Below are 21258 nucleotides of genomic sequence, written 5' to 3' on the forward strand. Positions count from 1 at the left end.
TATATGTATATTTAAACCATATACTGAGATATGAATGAAATATTTTGAAAATGTTTAATATAGGTTATTTAAAATCTTAAACTGTTTTCACATGCCTGTAAGTGAATTTTGGCATATGTTCTTTCCAGACCAGGATATGTATTTGACATCTCCAAGAGGCTTTGTGATCTAACATTTGATTGCCAAGTAAATGTTAATTACTATCTTCCTGAGCTTCAAAGGTCAGTTTTTAGACTCTTGGGCTCCCTCCCCACAGGGGGCATCCTGGATTAGGTAATTATCAGGACAATTATTTAAGTCATAGATTTTGATCTGAGCAAATGTATTGAACAAAGGTGTAATTTAGCATAGTGAGTGGGGAGAGGGGTCTGAACTGAATTCTGATGTGTAATTAGCAAGGCATCCAATTTCTGACCCCAGATTTGCATTACACAGGAAGTATCCAGCAATGGTATTAAGCATGCTCAAATTTAATATTTGATAGATTGCATACTTATTTTATCATATATATATATATATATATATATATATATATATATATATATATATATATATATATATATATATATATATACTGTATATATATGTATTATCTACTGACATTCACAGATACCCTGACAGCTTGGTTTCAGGCAATGTTTGCTCTGGGGGGGAAACCGTGATTGAAGGAAGCCGGATTTGTCATTGCTGATGTATGAAGAGGCTTGCGACGGGCGGGGAAAGCGCTGGAGCGGCTTTCAAGAATAAAAAGTAAGTATTTTAACAAAACGAGTGAAATATAAAGTTTGATGAATGAAAGTGCCCCTGTTTTTAATAGGATTTTTAAAAACCAGGCACACATTCATCAAACTTTAAATTCACTTTAATACACAAAAGTTCAAGGAGCACCGTGCTTGGAGTAAAAATCAACTTTATTCAATTATAAACATAAAAAGCAGGGTATTACTAACCCCGAGGGTAAAACAGTGGATTTCAAGGCAAATAATAACACAGGTTGACGAGTTTCGGCTTGCGCCGTACTCCTAGCCTCCTGCAAAAATTATATTACAATCCGTGCTTAAAACACACTGTCTGCCTGCCTATTGGTTAATTGGTCCACACCTCCACTATGATTAACCCAATCAGGCTCGTCAAATTGGGCTACCAGTCCTTCCTCACTCCCTTACGTGTAATTCATATATTGAATCATCAAATATACACATATAGATACACTGAACCTTGTACTATTTAAACTGTGTCTGCTAATCTAAATCCCCAGATGGGGAGGGGGGGGTTGGCAAAACCGGGCATGCTGCGTTCAACTACTTTAAGAATATCTACAAAGAAGGAGGGTATATATATTGTTATATTGTTGCTATTCTTACTTACTTTAGTTTAAATATAAATAAAAAATAGAAATAGATAGAACCCTATATAAACATAAAGTGGTTGCACTGCAGATGTCTAAACCACAGGAGTCTATTCCAGTGATGTGCAGTGAGGTCAGAGGCGGGTGAGGCACTGGCTATGATACGCCCAAGAAACACGCATATATATATATATATATATATATATATATATATACACATACATACATATCACTAAATTACTGGCACCAACAAGTATTTAGCACCTGAAAAGAGTTAGTTATTTCAACCTCTAGCACATAACACAAGTACTGGACAGAGATTACAGGCAGACAGACCCACACACACAATCAGACATACCCACACAGACAGACCCACCCTCACAGACAGACCCACACACAGACAGACCCACACACACACTGAGCCTCACAGACCCCCACACACATAGACAGACCCACACACAAACAGACCCACACACACACTGAGCCTCACAGACCCCCCCCCCCACACACAGACAGACCCCCACACACACAAACAGACCCACACACACACTCAGACCCCCCCCACACACATACAGACCCCCCCACACACTAACAGACCCCCCCACACACATACAGACCCCCCACACACACTCACAGAACCCCCCACACACAGACAGACCCCACACACACACAGACCCCCCCACACACACAGACACACCCACAGATCTTGGGATTGGCAATATTAACAGGACATAATACCCCTAATATACAATTTCTATGTCTCTCTACTATTATACTAAACATTGCTTTCCAAAAAAATAGCCAGATAAGAGTGCTACCAATGCATAAATGGAGAAGCAATAAAAAAATTGTATGTCACTATCTAGGGGGGAGAGACAGAGCATTTGGGTTTCAGTGTCTTTGGGTTCATGTAGAACTGACAAATCTTTTTCTCCAAATCAACCTCCCAGCCTGGCCCCAGCTTTGAGGACTGAAAATGTAAGCTGCTGCACTGCAAGCCACCCACCAATACGGGTTATGTTAAAAATAAAATGAGCCCTTTATCCTTTTTTTTCCCTTTCTTAAAAAAACCATGACCTTCAGAAAAAAATCTGCACCACAGTTTAATTACCTTTCACAAGTAATTATGGCCAAGAGGCAGTTAAAAATATCAACTAATGCTCTATAAAAAAATTAGAACAACATTTCTTATAATGTAGTGTTTTATTTGCTAATATATGCTATGCATACATAAGTAAATAAATGTTTATGTCCCTTTAAGACATGATTCCAATATTTCCTGGATGCCATCTAGGATAGAAGGCTTTGACTAAGTCAGTGAGACCCTTGTGAGTGGATTCATGAGCATGGGAAGAGTTATAGGTTTTGTGTGGGGAGGGGCTGGCTGGGTGTGCTGTGGGCAGAGTTAGGGCAGTTTGGGGACATGTCTTTGGAACATTTATAACTCAGAAGAGCTGTGGGAGGGACAGAGGAAAAGTTTGGAGCTCTGGTAATAGAGATGGCTGGTAACATATGTTGGACCATATAATACTAACACAAAAATAAAAAAAAACTAAGTTAGAGACCTAAAAAGGTCCAGATGAAGACATTATTTATCAAAATCAACTAGATTTGCTCTGGAAATTATGAGCCCAGTGGGCTAAAGAACTTAAACACTGGGGGCTGATAACTCGGTTTGCCCCTAAGTCAGTTTCTACCTCTAATTCTGGTTATTTAAATACCCTTATCCCCAGTTGCTCTCTCTTGTCTTGTATAAAGCAAATGACATGTTAAGGAGAGACTGCTTTATAACCTGTGGTTAATGGTATGCTTGAGAATTGAGGGGTGCTATTCTAATGATTAACAGTACTAATCAGCATTCCCAAAACCACTACTGTATGTGAGGTGTAGTTCTTGAAATAACAGACAATATGGACGTCTAATTGTTATAAATGGAAGCACTTTCCAGGATATTTTAGATTTCTCTTACAATACTCAGTAAGTAAAGTTCTGCAGGGTTAAAACAGCCTCACAAATTTCCTACACTTTCCTTATTACATTGCTTTCTCGTGTCACTCCTCCAGGGTTTTTGGAATATCCTTGTGTTAGTCTATGAGCTAAGCCAGTTATAAAATATATGTGCTTAGCTATTGATGGAATCTAAGTGAGACCACGTTTATCAAGCCCACCCCCCAAAAAAACTAGGGAGTAGACTGGCCAGAAAGGTGCTAATGGAACAAGACTTGCATAAATTACGATCAAGCTGACATTTCTTGATAATAAAAGCAGGACTTTATTGTCACATTTGTAAAACCAAAAGGATAAGTCATGTTACAATAAAATAAAGTTCTGATTTTATTAGGAAGTAGTATCGGCTTGATTGTAATTTATGCAGGACTGGCATGTAAGACCCTCATACATAGTTGTTTCCCCCAGCCCAGTGGCCCAGAAAGCACGGCTACTAAGTTCTCTCTCAGCAAGGCAGCATAGCGCTGAGCGCTCACAGGTGTAGTGACAGTCAGTGGCAATGTGGCATGATGCATGCTGTGCAGTCAGGCTCAAGTTCAACACAAAACACCTTGTTTCCGTTACTGTAGCAGCAAAGGGAAAATGTCCAGGCCAGGGGGAAGGTTCTTCTCAGACTCCAGTAGTCCAGGACCACCCTCCACACAGACACAACCTCAGCTGACTGAGGCTGAGCACTTTAATTTTTTAAGCACCGACCACAGGCTGGCACTGAGAGGAAGGCAGGGCAGTAAGTTTGTAACTACTACGGGCACGCACTTGCAGCAGCAGCAGCTCCCTCTCTACTGATATTCCCGCCTGAAGTCAAGTCTGGTGGCGCTAGCTCTAAGTGAGCAGGGAATGTTATTCAGATCCATGTTGCGCAATTAAGTGAGGGCAGCGGACCGGTATTCTGTTAAGGGGCCGAACTTTTGAAAAGAGCGAACCATGTCACTTCCTGTGACGTTACATCAGCTGTTGTACACATTTTGGCCCTAATGCGCATGCTTGCCAGCGTCATCACATACCTGTGAAATTCAGAAGCCTTTCTATAGCGCAGGCGTGGGATTTTCTATCACAAATAGGGGGGGTTTATGGAAAGCTGTTTATTCGTCTCCTCTGCAATTTTCGGAAGTTCGCCACCCCACTGCAACTACTCCCATTAAGCTGAGTCTCCGTGCGTGTATGACAAACAGCTACTCGGCTATCGCCACTGCTTCTTCTGCTGATCCAATGCAGCTTTTCACAGGCTCCCTTCAATGTCATTGTTTAAACATTTGTTGCAGCAGTAAGCATTGGATCAGCAGAAGTAGCAGTGGCAATAGCTGAGTGGCTGTTTGTCATACACGCACGGAGACTCAGCTTAATGGGAGTAGTTGCAGTGGGGGCGGACATCCGAATATTGCCGAGGAGACAAATAAACAGCTTTCCATAAACCCCCCCCATTTGTGATAGAAAATACCACGCCTGCGCTATAGAAAAGCTTCTGAATTTCACAGGTCTAAATAGTTTCCCAGTGACGTATGCGACCAGGTATGTGATGATGCTTGCACGCATGCACATTAGGGCCAAACTGTGTACAAGAGCTGATGTAACGTCACAGGAAGTGACATGTTTCCCTCTTTTCAAAAGTTCGGCCCCTTAATAGAACACCAGCTCACTGCCTCCTAATTGCGCAACAATGGATGCTGAATTTGATGTAGGTATGGGTAATCGCCGTTTGGGGGTGGGGGGGACCCTTGATGCGGGGGTGGGTGTGGCCAAAAAATAAGATAAAAAATACTTTTTTAAAAAATATTATTTTAAATCTTTTTTCTCTGATTGGACAGGGGAGGCGCTGCCTCCCCTGCCTCCTATTACTGCACGTCACTCCCCAGGTACTTTACTGTTTACCACTGTAGATATTTCTGTAGATATTCTTAAAGTTGTTGAACGCAGCATGCCCAGTTTTAACTGCAGAGGATTGGTCAGAAGCGCTACCTGACAGTTATGAGGATCTGAGCCACGGATCGTCATACGGAAGGGGCATTCGCATGTATCCAGCTGAGGAGAGTGTCTGGGAGAGCACCCCTGAGGAGGTCAGGAAATGGAGGACATTAATCCAGGGGAGAGCGGAGGAAGGACCATCTGAGGAGCTGGGACGGATACATGCAAGCATGAACCGTTTGTGGGTGAGTCAATGCGGTTTTGGAAACCTATGGATATACCCTCATGTGACTACACTGTGTGTGTTGTAGAGATATCTACAGTGAGGGTTGAACAGTCGGGTTATTAGCTGCCTTATTATTTCTCTATAGAGCCTAATACTGCCATATGTACTATATATTGTTAGGGGTGTAACAGACAGACCTGAACTCTCTCTCTCCCTGTATTAACTGTTATTGAGCTATTCTATTCCTGTTTGTGAACATATTTATACATTCCATTTATATATATATTTTTAACATGCACTTAGTCCTACTACATTAATCGCAAAATTAAGGAGAAAAAAAATAAAATAAAAATAAATTCAGTGCTGTCAATATATTTCATATGGTCGTGATGTAGAATATTCAAAACAGCTACATATGGTGATATCATGCCAGTTCAAGTTGAAAAAAATAATAGTTCATAAGAAGGCACAAAGAACACAAAATGTAATAAAAGTGCTAAAATACTGTAATATTTCAACGCAACAAAGCTGTTCCTCATGATTATAATAACATTACGGAGACAGTGGCACAAGGAAAACAAACAGCGTTATCAATACTTGTGCAAATGTGCAGGAATAAAATGTAGAACGCATTCCAATCTGACAACCAGCCTTCTTTTACCCAGCATGACAGCTTTGAACGTTATACCCACGTGAATTGGTAGCTGCTAGTTCCCATCCACCTGTAGGACCTGTGAGGTCACATCAGTCACGTGTCGGCAGGGACCACGTGGTACCGTAACGTAAACCATAGGAAGAAGTGGGTGTGATAGTCAAAACCTTTGAAAAGCTCTGTTTTTCTCTCTTATAATAATAATAAATATAATAATAATACGTTCTCTCTTTTGTATCCTGCATGAATTGTACCGTCAGTTCCCTGATTTATATAGAGGAAAACGTGTCTAAGGAACTTTATGATTAGTTTATTTTTAAATTACTGTTTTCCTATTTAAGAAAACGTTAGACCGTTTACTTGGATAATATCCTGATGGGTGAGCAGAATGCAAAAGACCTGTCAGAATGAAACCATTTTTTTTTTAAAAAAAACAACAACAAAAAACCCAACAACAACAATTTGGAGTACTTTATTGGGTGTACTAGCGGAACATGCAGATAACTGTGTCTTTTTGTTTGCAGTACTAGAGAATGCTAGATAGGTATCATGCATTAGAAGAGAAATTACAGTGGAACCGAACGACATAATGCATTTATTTTACACAGCATTTAGGTATAATCGTCAAGCTATTTTAACAGCTTTTTATTTAGGATTTTGTAAATGATTGAGGTTAGTCAGTAAATTTTGTGGGACAAAAACGGTTAAAATGTTTATTAAATAATGTAGGATTGTATACTCAACAAATACTGTACATATAAAGACAATACAATAGTACTCTGAATTTCAAATGAGTTGTAGATTTTGTTCTGACAAATGGAGTCAAAAACATCTAATAGAAATGATTAGCATTTCTGTGTGGATGGGTATGCAATTAAAGGGTTAATAAGGCTGTTGTGTGGAAAGAAGCAGTTGATCTCTTCCCCTGCACTATGCGAGACACAGTAAAAAAAAAAAAAAAAAGAGATATTTTTATTTTTCCCCTTCTTCCACCTAGAAATGTCCCAAATTGATTTTTTTTAAAATAAAAACGCAATACTGTTATTGCTGTCTCTTCAGTAACTTAGTTCAGATATTAGACAAAGGAATATTTGATATGTAAAAAAAAAAATCTAAAACGCTAGTGCATTTACATAAAAAAAAGATGTTACCAAACAAAATTACGCAAATCAAACAGATTAAAGGGACAGTGCACATAAGATTATTATGTATCCTCCCTGACATATCCTACTCTGAAATATTGTCAGGAATCAGTATTTGGTGATACCGGGTGTCTATCAGCTAATTTAACAATTTTAAATCGCTACCCTTATACAGTCTTAGCCATAAAATCCAGTCCAGTAATAAAAATACATTTCCCATACATGTTGTGGAAAAATAATAGAAGTTACTCAAACCACAATTTTAAATTGCTCACCAGAACTTTGTTGTAGGAAAATACATCCACTAGTTACCTTGGGAATGGTGGATATTGCACATGTTATACAGAGAATCACTGTCCTATGTATTTTTGCCAAGACCCTTATATTTACATGCCAGCAGGGGACTAAGTTATATGGAGCATCACTGCACTGTATACTTTTGCTGTGTCTCCACACTGACATGCTTGTACGTGGAGCATCACTGCACATTTATACTTGTCCCCTTCTCCAATCTGACATGATTTCTACCTGGAACTCAGTAATATGGAGCACCACTGCACTGTGTATTTTTGCCCGGAACCTGCACTGACAGGCTGCCTAGGGATGGTCCAAAAACCACAAGAGGCTCAGTCATAGTCCAAAGGGCATTATCTAAAAAGGGAGCAGAAAGATAACTCAAATGGTGTAGAACAGGGGTGTACATTCTGTGGAACCAATGAAATATAAAGGGGGGCTTGGGAGAGAAAATGGAATGCAAGGGAGAGATTAAGGGAGCCTGGAAAGAGATACTTTGGAGAGAAAATGGCGTAGCAGGGAGAGAGAGAAAATGGAGCTGGGGAGAGAAAATCAGGTCTAGGGAGAGACACATGGGGAGAGAAAATGGGGGACTAGGGAGAAATACTTTAGGAGAGATACATGGAAGAGAAATTAGTTGCTGGGGAGAGAAAGGGGCGGATGGATGAGAGATACATGGGGAGAAAATGGGAGACTGGGGAGTAATATTTGGGGAGACAAAAAAGGTGGGCTAGGGAGAAATACATGGGGTGAAATAATGGACTAGAAAGAGATAATTGTAAAGAGATAATAGGGACTGGAAAGAGACAACTAAATAGGGGAAGGAACATATACCTAATATTGTTATCATAAGGAGTGATAAGGTACTTTTAAATATTATGTGAAGTCCTTTGTTTATGCAAAATTCTTCACATCTTTATTGTAAGAAAGTGTAATAAATTATATTTGTCTACACTCCTCTAATGGGCATTACCTGCATTTCTGAATGTAAAGCCCAGTGCAATATAGCACTGCATAACATGAGAGTTGTGCTGTATTTGCACTTTGTATTTTATATTACTTTAGAGTTAAGATTTTGTCTTTTGAGTTAAGATTTTGTCTTTTGAGCAAAAGGCCATTACTCATTACTAATTCTTCTTGACCTGTCTGTAGCTTTTGACACAGTTGACCATCCTCTCCTCCTAAAAATACTACATTCATTTGGCATCCGAGACACAGCCCTCTCCTGGTTTGCATCATATCTTTCAAACCGCTCGTTTTCAGTTTCCTTTAACAACATATCTTGTGATCCTATGCCTCTCTCAGTTGGAGTACCGCAAGGCTCTGTCTTAGGTCCCTTGCTTTTCTCTCTTAATACATTCTGCCTTGGAAAACTTATAGCCTCCTTTGGATTCCAGTACCACCTATATGCTGATGATACCCAAATCTATCTTTCCTCTCCTGATATCTCTCTATAAGGAACAAACTCCTTTAAAGGAACACAAATGCTGTACCTTTAAATGTTATAGTGTATCACTGAATAAATGTGAATCCTCTATTAGTTAAAAAAGGATTCAATAAGTATTTAGTGAAGTTTGATAAAGGTTAATTCTGTATATTACTTCATATACAAGAATTCAAGTTAATGGTGTTAACTTAAAGGTATTGTTAGAATCCTAAGTATTCCAGAGTAAGTAAAATTAAAGTATCACTTAGGTATTTTGAATAACTTCAACTTAGGAAACAAACTTGTGGTATTCAGTCTTGAATAAATGTGTCAGCAAAACCCCAAACTTGATAAACAGTCTTTGTATTAATTAAACAATAAGGACAGCTTCTGAATAAATTGACTAAATTTTTACCTTGCTTGTACTTTTATTTCCGGCTGTAAATGCTGCGGTATCGTGGCTTTTGCTTTCAGCAGGAGGCTGTATTAGTTCGTAGTTTGTTGCCTCTGGAAATAAACTGCTTCGGTAGTCAGGTATGAGCTGTAGCGGAGGCTGTGTGAGAGGAGAGAAAGAGATGTAACTCTTACCGCGGTCCAGTGGCGTCTGACGTCACAGAGGGGAGGAGAATGGGAAGCCGTTGCTCCGGTCCGGTCTGTTTTCTTACTGACAAGGTACTAGACAAAGTATTGAGAGGAGGGTTTGCCAAACAAATTCCGGATTGTTGAAGTAAGAACGAATCTTTAGATGGGATTTGTAAAATTACAGCAGAATTTTAAGTTGATATTATGTTTCCTTAATAATTGTTTGAGAAGGTATCAATGCTTTGTGGTTTGAAAGAAATAACAAATCCTTATTTGAAAGAATTGCGTTTAGTAGGCTTCAGTACTTCCAAATGAATTCAGGTAGCTGTAAGAAAATTACTAAGCACTGAGTAAAGGAAGTGGTAAGGATTTAAAGGCGTTGCTACCAATCAGATTGTTTCTAAAACTTAAAGGGACAGTGTGAAATCCTGACACTCTCCCTCTTTACTCAACCAGATTTCTGACTGCCTCTCTGCAATTTTCTCTTGGATGTCTTCACACTACCTCCAACTCAATCTGTCCAAAACTGAGCTGCTTCTTATTCCCCCCTCTTTGAGACATCCAACACCTGACATTTATCTGATGGTTGGAGACTCTATTCTCAACACCTCACCCCAGGTCCGCTGTCTTGGGGGTCACACTAGACTCAGAACTCACATTCAACCCACATACACAAATGCTTACCAAATCCTGCCGGTCACACCTATGCAACATTTCCAGAATTCGTCCCTTCCTTACTCAAAATACTACAAAAAGACTTATTCATTCCCTCATCCTGTCACGCATTGATTATTGCAATCTACTCTTAAATGGCGTTCCAAAACACCACCTCTCCTCCCTCCAATCTATTATGAATGCGTCTGCTAGACTCATCCACCTAAGCCGACGATCTACATCAGTTGCTCCGCTCTGCCAGTCTCTACACTGGCTCCCCATACACTCCAGAATACAATTTAAAGTATTAGCCCTATCCTACAAAGCACTCAACAGTCAAACTCCCAACTATATCTCCTCTCTCATCGTGAAATACTCCCCATCCCGTCCTCTTCGATCAACCTCTGACCTACGTCTCTACACTCCTGTTATCTCTACATCCCACTCCCGCCTCCAAGACTTCGCACGTGCTGCTCCTGTCCTCTGGAACTCTCTACCCCGCTCCATCAGACTGTCTCCAACCTTGTATTGCTTCAGAAGATCCTTGAAAACCCACCTATTCAGAGAGGCTTACCATCTCTCCTCCATCCGAACCAAGCATACATGTACATGAACTGCCTGACTCACTGCTGCAAATACAACAATATAACAAGCTACCCCAACCTTATGTCTCTGCACCCTAAACCTATAGACTGTGAGCTCTCCGGAGCAGGGCCCTCTTCCTCCTGTGCTAGATTTGTTTAGTCTTGTTATGTTTTGTATTGTATCACAAATCTTTGTCATTGTATACCCCTATCATTGTACCCAGCGCTACGGAATTTGGCGGCGCTATACAAATAAATGATAATAATAATAATAATAATTACATTTAAACTTGGCACTTTCTATTTTGTATACAATAGTGTATTTAGGATTATGATTTTACAAATGTTGATTATGCTTTGACAGTTTTTATGTAACGTTAACAAATTAGGCTCATACTTTGTATATTTATGTGTATCTTTTACAAAATACATTGCACTTTGTATTTGTTCTATTTAAAAAAAAAAAACTAACAGAATCCCAGAGAGCTTCATTACTTTCTGTGGGAGAGATTAGCAAAGATTCTCTAGTTAGTAGAGAAAATATAGTGCAGACTCACTGAATTCTATAACAAAAAAAGTCTCTGGGATACATAATTTCACAGGGGAGAATGAAGTTAACAAAAGAGCACCTAGGACTGATATAACGTCTCAGTTTGCAGCAAATACAAATTAAACTGAAATGTTTTCACTACAATTTAACATGCTTTAGCCTCTAGTTTAGTATATATTACTTTTCTGTCTGTTAAATAACTATCAGGGGGCTTATCAAATATGCTGTCGCTGGGTGATTTTGTACAGTTATTCTTAAAAAAGGTTCAGGACGTCATCCGGCTCATACCATTATCACAAATATTCACTCCTATTAAACATTGATATTCTACGGTTCAAAAAGTTTCCAAAATTAAGTCCCAAAAAGTACTCAGGCGAACACGCATTTCGCCTGAGCTTTTTCAAAGACGTACCGAGCGACAGCATATTTGATAAGCCCCCTGATTTCTCACTGCTTGTGGGGTTCACAAAATCATAGTCTATGATATGATAGGGATCTTTTAAAAGTCGCTGGATGCTACACAATGGGCCTCTGTCCCTGGATATTTACTATCATCTGAACCTTCCTGTCTGCTATAATTTGATGGTTATGTTACATTATTGATGCATGTTCTGTATCTTTTTTCTCTAGCACTCAGACAGTGAAATGTGTTCATTTTAAATGATTTTATGTTAGTGTTATACTGACACTTTTTAGTCATACTATTAAAAGTTAAGTTTTAACTTTAGGCTCATTGTGCAACCTTTATAATTAAAGTGTGTGCCGTAGGGTTATACTTTTTTTCAACGTCCATGATCCAACCTTTTTCTTCTAACATTCAGTGAGTTCAGCCCCTGTAAAGTCTGCACTTCAATGTCCCTCCAAGCAGAAGAATCTTTCAATATTAGACCCTAAACCAGAGCTTTCCAAACTTTTCATATTGGTGACACACTTTTTAGACCTACATAATTTCGCGACACAGTAATTCAGTTGTACTAGCAAAAAGGAGGTTAAACTAACTTGTTTTAAGAGATACGGACACATACATCAATTATATAATAATGAAATTTACAAGTAACAGTATGTATGTGCAAGAATTAAAAAAAAAGTTTAATAACACCAATAGCTACTTACTATTTTAATGGGATGTATGAGGTTGATGGGATGAACACAATTTCTGAATATTTGGTGGAATATTAGATAAAGACAATCACATTTCATCATCAAGCATTTTTAAGTTTCCACTTCCTATCCATATATCAAGAGCCAGAGCAGCAATGCACTACTGGGAGTTAGTTGCAAAAAAAAACCCCACTGACTTCGGACTTCAGCTCAGCGTTTAAGCTGCCGCCCTCAGAGCTCGGCGAGTCCTATTGACTACTGCCCGCGCTTCAAACACACTGCTGTCCCACTCAATGACTACACATGCAGTCACGAGCCAATTAAGGAGACTACATGTGCAGTCAGGAGCCAATGTGCCGCCAATGGGAATAGTTTCAGTTCCCACTGACCTGCGCCAATTGGTTAAGATGATCTGTGACCCATAAGGTATCAATCACGTGTCAACCATGTGATATGCGTAGCAGGCAGGCGGAAAGTCAGAAACCAAAAAAATAAATAAATTTAAAAAAATTTGTGCTGAAGCAGGGACACACCTACACACTGCTGCCGACACACTAGTGTGTCCCGACACACAGTTTGGAAAGCACTGCCCTAAACCCACCAACAAGTCCCTTCCTGTTGCAGAAAGCCTTTTGGGGAATTTTGGGAGGTATGTTTAAGCTGAGACCCCTATAGTTACACCCATGGACCTGACTACAAATGGCAACAGGTTCATTAGTAATCGGGGATTAGCTCTGGCCTTAAAATCTAAATTACAATAATACCTTATTGACATCATGACAAGGAAATGTAAGCAAAATCTTACTTTTGTTTTATATATGAAATATGCAATGGCTGTAATATTTTTAGTGTTCAGTTCACATTATTTCTCTCACGTTTGTCTGGGTATTAGGGTTGTGTATGCTATGACAAACTGGCAGGTATCATGTAGCTGTTTCTGCAGATCTCAACTTTGTGTTCATTTAACTCTATAAGAGCCTCTGAAAATTCACTTTCCTTATGGTGTTATATTTACAGCAATGAATAAGAATATGAATTTAGTATTTAGTAAGGGAGTAAGGGCCATATTGCAGTTTTTTTTTTGGTCTTTCAGGTCTGTGATTGCTAATTTCAATCTCTTACCCATAGTCACAGATGATGTTATTTGTCTTTTAGTTCAGCTTCTTTAGACTGGATGTAGAGAGATTAGTGTGGAGTGTTGTGGAGTGTTACATCCTTGGTATAAGAAATGGCTTCTTTCAACAGTGGTGATATTTACTATCCCAAGTGCTTTTTTTTGGTTTTGTTGGAGGGGTCTTGATTAAATCATGCTGTTACTTTCACTAAGGTGGGCGCTGAATTTCGTTAGACATGTTTACTATTTCTAGAAATAAGGGAAATCTTACCATATCTGCTCTGCATATATTGTGTATGTTTTTTATTCTTAGTGCAGAAAAGTAGGCGCATATTTTCTTAGTGTAGGGTTCCACATATTGTAGTTAGGTAACAGAGAGCAGGGCGCATATAAGCCCTTGCCACTAGGGGCAAAAGGTTCATTAGCAGTATGGGTTCTAGTGTGTTGAAACTGAGCGAGCTAGTTCTAACCCTCAAAATGATCAAGGTCCATCTGCATGAAAGGAACTAATCACATCGCTGTGTCTGTTGCTGATGCCCCTCCCCTGCTCCCCACGTGTGCAGACTGGATGTGAGCTGCATGTGCTGTATGCAGACAGCCCCCTCCCTTCTAGAAACGTAAACACTACTGTGTATGTAGGTAGGCAACTACTACAACCACGGACAGTCCACATGCATACATATGAGAGCATGCAGAGCAGCGCTGTAATATTTATGCTGCTTGTTCATACATATAATTTACTGGAATGCCACTGCCTGAGCAGTTATGATCTACGGAAGCGCGAGGGGGCTTTGTTTAAGGTTTGCTGATTACTCTGTAGGCTGCAGAGTGTAGTTCTTTTTATAGTGAGCGGTTGTGCTGCGTACCAGGGAACAGGCTGGTGTAGCGTTGGGTGTAACGCATAGAAAGGGGCAGACAGCAAGCTGGCGCAGTGTGTTAGGTGACAGACAAGAAGACAGTGCAGTGCTGGTGCTAGGCTGGGAACAGTAGCACTTTTAAATGCCAACCATTAAACCAGTTGGGGACAAATAAGAAAGCTCATGTAGTGTTCAGTACTAGGCAAGGTACAGAAGCAGACGGGTGTCAGTCAGTAAAGCTGGAACAACTCAGTGCCAGGCAGGGAAGGGGTGTTTTGTAATATGAGAACAATATAAAAAAAAGTCGCTGCATTGTGTAATGTAAGTGTGCTGCCTTAGGTGGTGAGTGAGTTGCATAAGACAGAAGCCAGGGTGCACACATTCTAATTGGTAAAAGAGGGAGGCGCACAGTTTAGTAAAGAGGCTGCAAGGCACACAATACAGTACGGCAAAGGTGCGGGCAACCAGGGCACATAGTGTGCACCACAAGCTTCACACAGCAGGTAGGCAGAGGCAGGTGGGATGAAAGGGGAGGGCAGAGGGGAGGAGAGCATAGGAGGGAGTAGCCCAGAAGAGAAGGAGGAGAAGCGAGCGATGGAAGAAGAAGCAGAGGAAGACGAGAACCTGCCGCTTGGGGAAGAGCAAGGGATGCGGGACAGCCTGCTTGGAGGAGCTCCAGAGGGGGCAGCTGTGCCCACTGAGATGCCATCTCCGGAAAACCGTGAAGAGGAGGGTGTTCGGGGAAGGGCCCCCCCTGAAGGTGGCTTCGGTTGGGTTGTGGTTCTGGCTGCCACCTGGTGCAGCGGCTCCATCTTCGGCATCCAAAACTCATTTGGGATCCTGTATGTGATGCTGCAGGAGGAGATGGAGGGATCCAAAGGACAGGGCATGGACTTCAAGACAGGTAAGTGCCTTGCTCCCGGGCATCTGTGCACTTATTTGTAATGATGGCAAGTTCATTTACAGGGACCACTCAACAACTTAGATGACTCTAGGCAGAAACTTTTAATGTCATGTCCCCAGTTAAATTACGTGTTCTATCTATATCACAGAACCATCTTATTCAGTCCGTGATCACCCAACACAGTAGTGTAGGATGAATAGTCTTAAAATGACAAATTAGAGCATGTACTTTTTAGACTACTACGGCTCTTTAAGATTACAGAATTTATCACAGCTGTATGGTTCCCTGCACATCACTTCTATAGAGAATTATTTTTGGGTAGTTTACTAGTGGTACCCCCTAATTAAAGAAAGATGAAATTATAGAACATAGTGTGGGAAAACAACAGTTTATGACTGCTAACATGAATAATATCTACTCTTTTAGTTAGGTAATACATTAGAATGACATACTGATTTGAGAGGACAAATGCAGAGTGTGTTATGAGTGTTCAACACTGACACAGATATTTTAAATTCTATTGGTAAAAAAAGCAATCATTTTAAACATTTACATGTATATACCGTATGTTGATTGGAGTAAGCTGTCCTCTTAGATGCAAAAATGAGTATTGCAGTAAGAAGTAATACCCTTTTATTGCCTTGTTTTTTAACCTGTGGTATCCCTGGGGGTACCAGGAGCATTAACAAGGGGTACTTAGTGGTTCCCAGCTACGTATCAGTGTTTCACGTCTCTACCCTTCTCAAGCACACATAACAGGCTAGATTTTATTTCTATGCTTGGGCTGGTCAACTTCTCACTCACTTTGGGTAACTTATCTGTTCTCAGTTAGGGAAATCCTTAAAGGGACATGAAACACATTTTTTTTTCCTTTTATTATTCAGATAGAGCATCTAATTTTTAAACAATTTTCCAATTTACTTCTATGATCAATTTTGCTCCATTCTCTTGGTATATTTTTATTGAAGGAACAGCAATGCACTACTTAGCTAGCTGAAAACATTGGTAAGCCAATGATAAGAGGTATATATGTGCAGCTACAAATCAGCAGCTAGCTACTAAGCCTATTTAGGTTTGCTTTTCAACAAATGATACCAAAGGAACAAAGCAAATAATTATGTAACATAAGTAAACTGGAAATTTGTTTAACATTTCATGCTCTGTCAGAAACATAAAAATCATTTTTCCGGGTTTTATATCCCTTTAAATTCTGTCCGGTTAAGGACATTTGGGGACTGGAATTGAGAATGCTGATAAAGTTTTCCCTAGGAAAAGTGCCAGCCAGGTAAAGTGTATAGCACAATGAAAAAGTGCCACAGAGACGTGACAGATGTAGGGCCAGAGTGAAATATCTCAAGGAAAATGTGCCATGCAAAGTGTTTTTTACCCAAGTATACTACAATGAAGTGAGCCTGATATGCTACACATGTGATGGTTAGATGCAGTAATGTGGTAATATAAATATTACTTTTCATCTTTTTATATATAATTGCTACAGTATTAAATAACTGTGTTGTGTGTATTTTCTTTATACTTTGCTTTGTTTGTTTGTTGCTTTTATATTTCCAGAGAGTTGCTGCATCTGCATTCAGTTAAACTGGATTTTTAAATAAATTCATGAGAACATAAAAATATCTGACATAAAGTTGTCATATTTTGGGTATTCTGCCTCTTATTTCTTTAACCTAGTAATTTTTACTTGTTGCCGTTGGAGTACTCAGGGCAAATATTTATACCTGTAGAGGTACTTACTACAAAAATGCTTGATAGACTACTTTATTGGACTAACAATTCGTTTTAAAAGACACATTAAAAAGTTATAAACATGTAAATTCTATTACATTTCTTAGTTGTTTACCAATTACAGGTATTACTACTTGCTGCAATAAAAATAAACATTTGCTGTTATTCTGAATGATATAAACATTTACTGTTATTCTGAATAACATTTTTTTGCTTATGTACTATTATAGACAACTATCTTAGTGTTTCATAGTTGTTGTTTTTTGTGTACTAGTGAAAGTGCATTATCCTCAATCTCTAATCTAAAAAAGATCATCATTACCTTCTATTAGTATTAAAAGCAATAGTCCTGTCAATATTAAACTTTCTTGATTCAGATACAGCATGCCATTTTAAGTAAATGTACTCATATTATCCATCTTTCTTTGTTCTCTTGGTGTCTTTATTTTAATGTGTAAGCTTAGGATCCACCCATTTTTGGTTCAGCACCTGGGTAGCACTGATTTAGACACCAATCAGAAAGTGCTTCCCAGGTGCTGAACCAAAATGGTCCGATTCCTATGCTTACATTCTTGCTTTTCCAAAAAAAGATACCAAGAGAATGAAGAAAAATTGATAAAAGGAGTAAATTAGAAAGTTGCTTGAAATTGCATGCTCTCTGAATCATGAAAGTTTAATTTAGACTAGACTATTCCTTTAATGCAAGAGGATTTCACTTCAACTATACACATTAGGATGTATACATTGGAGCACTGTTCTTAGGCCTCATTTTGTGGATATCTGAACTGGAGCAAAGGTGAAATAATCAGCTGATTAGTAAACATGGTTATTTTACCTGCTCTCACGCAAGGTAATCCTGAAAATCTGGCCTGCTGGCAAGGCCTGAGGACAGGTTTGAAAACCAGTGCATTAGTGACCTCTGTCATTTCTGAACCTAAAAGGTTCCTGCTTTAAAGGGCTACCATATTTGAACTAGTTATCTTAGTTTCACATCACTGATGGAATGTCCTTGTTTTGCTCCAAGTAGATGTTGTTTTTCAATAATCTATGAAAAATAGACAGATTGGTTAGCTCTGCAATGTTTGTTTGAGAAGTGGTAACATTGTAGTTGTGCATATAGCGCTAGAATTCAGAAATGCATCTGCAGAGGATGTCATTTTAGCAATTTGGAATGTTGGGAGGTATATAAAACGCACATTTCTGGATACGTTATTTCCCTTTGCCTAATTTACCGCTCAGCCACTCCTACCCTATGGAGCTAGCTAGAGACATATCTATTACCTCCTGCCTTTTCATAATACGAAGGCACGTGAACACAAATCATTTACCTTTCATCTCACAATATATATTAAAGGACAGTAAACACCTTGAGATTTTTATATAAAATGTTTAGTTATGTATAATGAAACAACTTTGCAACATATTTTCATTATTTATTTCGATCCCCTTTCTTGTAATGTAGCTCTGAAAATTGAGCAGCGTTCAAATCTTAGAACTTTAAATGCACCGTGCAGACTTCTCAAGGCGAACCCTGCTTCATAACTTTCCCTAACTGGCTTTACCAGATAACTGCAAACCAATGCATTTTATACTTACTTTATGACAGTAACATTGTTGTCTGTGAACTAAAGCCCAGATTGGCTCCTCTAAATAAGGTAAATGATGTTGGGTGTTTGGCTATTGAAAAATAATTGTAGTAAAAAGAATGTTTATTTGTTTTAAAAATGTTTAAGACGTGGCTGATGTTATTCTATAGCATCAAAACATAAATGTCTTGTAATTGCAAGGTACTTATTGTCCCTTTAAGACCCAAATTCTTAATTCTTCTTAATACAAAGACATGAGTGTGTATGTATATATATATATATATATATATATATATATATATATATATATATATATATATATATATATATATATATATAATATCTATCTATCCCCTTTCCAATAGGACTACACCAGGACATGGAATACAGACATAAAAATAAAATTTTGTTCTAGTGTACACAAATCAGGATTAACCCATTTCTAGTGCACATCTATGTTTTAGATGTTTTATGCACGGCTGACTTACAAAACTTGGTATTGCCAGGATGTATAGCTCTCAATTCATAATACATAAATATCAGGGTAGACCTTTCCCAGTGTATCAATTTTCTTCATCTCACCCTTACTCCAAACTATAAATATTTGTTTTCATACTGGTTAACTCCTGACCCTTATTACAATGCATGGTGTAAGCATCCAGGCAACCACTTCTATGTGCTGCACTGCAAGCGCATTATTAAGTAAAAAATATATTTATTGATGTGACATGATGCCATATGCTATACACTGGGCAGATGGCTTACATCCATTATCCAAGAATTCCTCATACTAGGGGCACCCCTCAACATGATATAATAATGAGTGAAACCTGACCTGCCGATTCCTATTCATGCTTCAGAAGCAATCCTGTGTGTATACCTCTGTATAGCGCCTATAATCTTCAGGGTGATTACCTGCCTATTCATAAATTAATTTGCTTAATGCTGCAGATTGTGTTTTACTGGATAGTAAAATGAACCTGCTGCTTTGTAAAGTGATACTGAGCAGTAACCCACAGTCTGCTTCTAATATTCATCATACCATACTGGCAGACTTATAATTTGAAGCTTGCTTTAGTGAACGTCAAAGGATTGTTTAATGAAATATATACTATTTATGGGGCAAACATAATTTGAAAGTTGCATGAAATGGCAGCCTCATATGTAAAAAAGCATTTTGCAATGAATAATCCTGTGTTGTTGTGTTTTTTTTTTTGTTATAAAATTTATATTTTATGTTGGGGTTTTTTTCTCCCCCATTTCCCATAACAAAAGCACCTGTGCTAACCATTCACAGCTATGTATATGGTGTATGAAAATTAATTGTTGTTTACACATGAGCAGTAGAAGTAAGAAATGGGAAGACTTGCACTAATTCTGCTTATTTACTTAAAGGGATAATAAAGTAAAAATTTAAACTTTAAAGGGACAGTCAAGTCCAAAAAAAACTTTCATGATTCAATAAGGGCATGCAATTTTAAACAACTTTCCAATTTACTTTTAGCACCAATTTTGCTTTGTTCTCTTGGTATTCTTAGTTGAAAGCTTAACCTAGGAGGTTTATATGCTAATTTCTTAGACCTTGAAGGCCGCCTCTAATCTGAATGCATTTTTACAGTTTTTCACCACTAGAGTGTTAGTTCATGTGTTTCATATTGATAACATCTTTTAAAACAACAAAAATTATGGTGTGGACTGTCCCTTTTAATGATTTAGATAGCTCATGCAATTTTAATGAACTTTGAAATTTACTTCTTGGGTATTCTTTCAATTTGCTTTATTTCTTTTGTATTCTTTGTTGAAAAACATACCTAAGTAGGCTTAGGAGCAGCAATGCATTACTGGGAACTAGCTGCTGATTGGCAGCTGCACATATGCCTCTTGTCATTGGCTCATCAGATTTGTTCAGCTAGCTCCCAGTAGTGGGCTGCTCCTAAGCTTACTCTTTAACAAATATATCAAGAGACCAAATCACATTTTATAACAGAAGTAAATTGGAAATTGTTTAGATTTGCACACTTTATCTAAATCGTGAAAGAAAAAACTGTTTCACATGCCTTTTAATTATTTTATAAATACTTTTTTTTTTTTTTTTTTTTTTTTTTTAAAGCATGCAGTTTTAAGCACCTTTCTAATTTACTCCTGTTATCAATTTTTCTTCATTCTCTTAAGTATCTTTATTTGAAACAGCAGGAATGTAAGCTTACAAGCTGGCACATTTTTGGTTCAGCACCCTGGGTAGTGCTTGCTGATTGGTAGCTAAATATAGTCACCAATCAGCAAGCGCCATCCAGGTGCTGAACCAAAGATGGGCTGGTTCATCAGCTTACATTCCTGCTTTTTTAAATAAAGATACCAAGAGAATGAAGAACAATTGATTAATAGGAGTAAATTATAAAGTCGCTGAAAATTGCATGCTCTATCTAAATCATGAAAGGGAAAAAATGTGGGTTCAGTATCCCTTTAATGTATTTTTAATGGCAATGCCAGCTGCAGAGTATAAAATGTATGAGAAATTGCATTTTCAGGTTTATTTGTGTATATGAAGTAGCTGGTTTTGTGCTTTTTAAACCACAACCTATTAAA

At 38.5% G+C, this 21258-nt stretch overlaps 1 protein-coding gene across 2 annotated transcripts in view; it reads left to right on the top strand.

Annotated features, from left to right (window-relative positions):
* Positions 1-14175: 14175 nt before the first annotated feature.
* SLC16A2 (solute carrier family 16 member 2) overlaps positions 14176-21258 on the top strand; it is a 561439-nt gene continuing 554356 nt past the window's right edge. The window contains exon 1 of one of the 2 annotated variants that reach the window (XM_053699209.1): positions 14176-15343. In XM_053699209.1, coding sequence (XP_053555184.1) covers positions 14962-15343 — 382 coding nt within the window. In that variant the 5' untranslated portion in view covers positions 14176-14961. The remainder of the gene's footprint in view (positions 15344-21258) is intronic. The other variant, XM_053699208.1, reaches the window with a different exon arrangement.

Source organism: Bombina bombina, chromosome 1, assembly GCF_027579735.1.
Source record: "Bombina bombina isolate aBomBom1 chromosome 1, aBomBom1.pri, whole genome shotgun sequence".
Taxonomy (NCBI): Eukaryota; Metazoa; Chordata; class Amphibia; order Anura; family Bombinatoridae; genus Bombina; species Bombina bombina.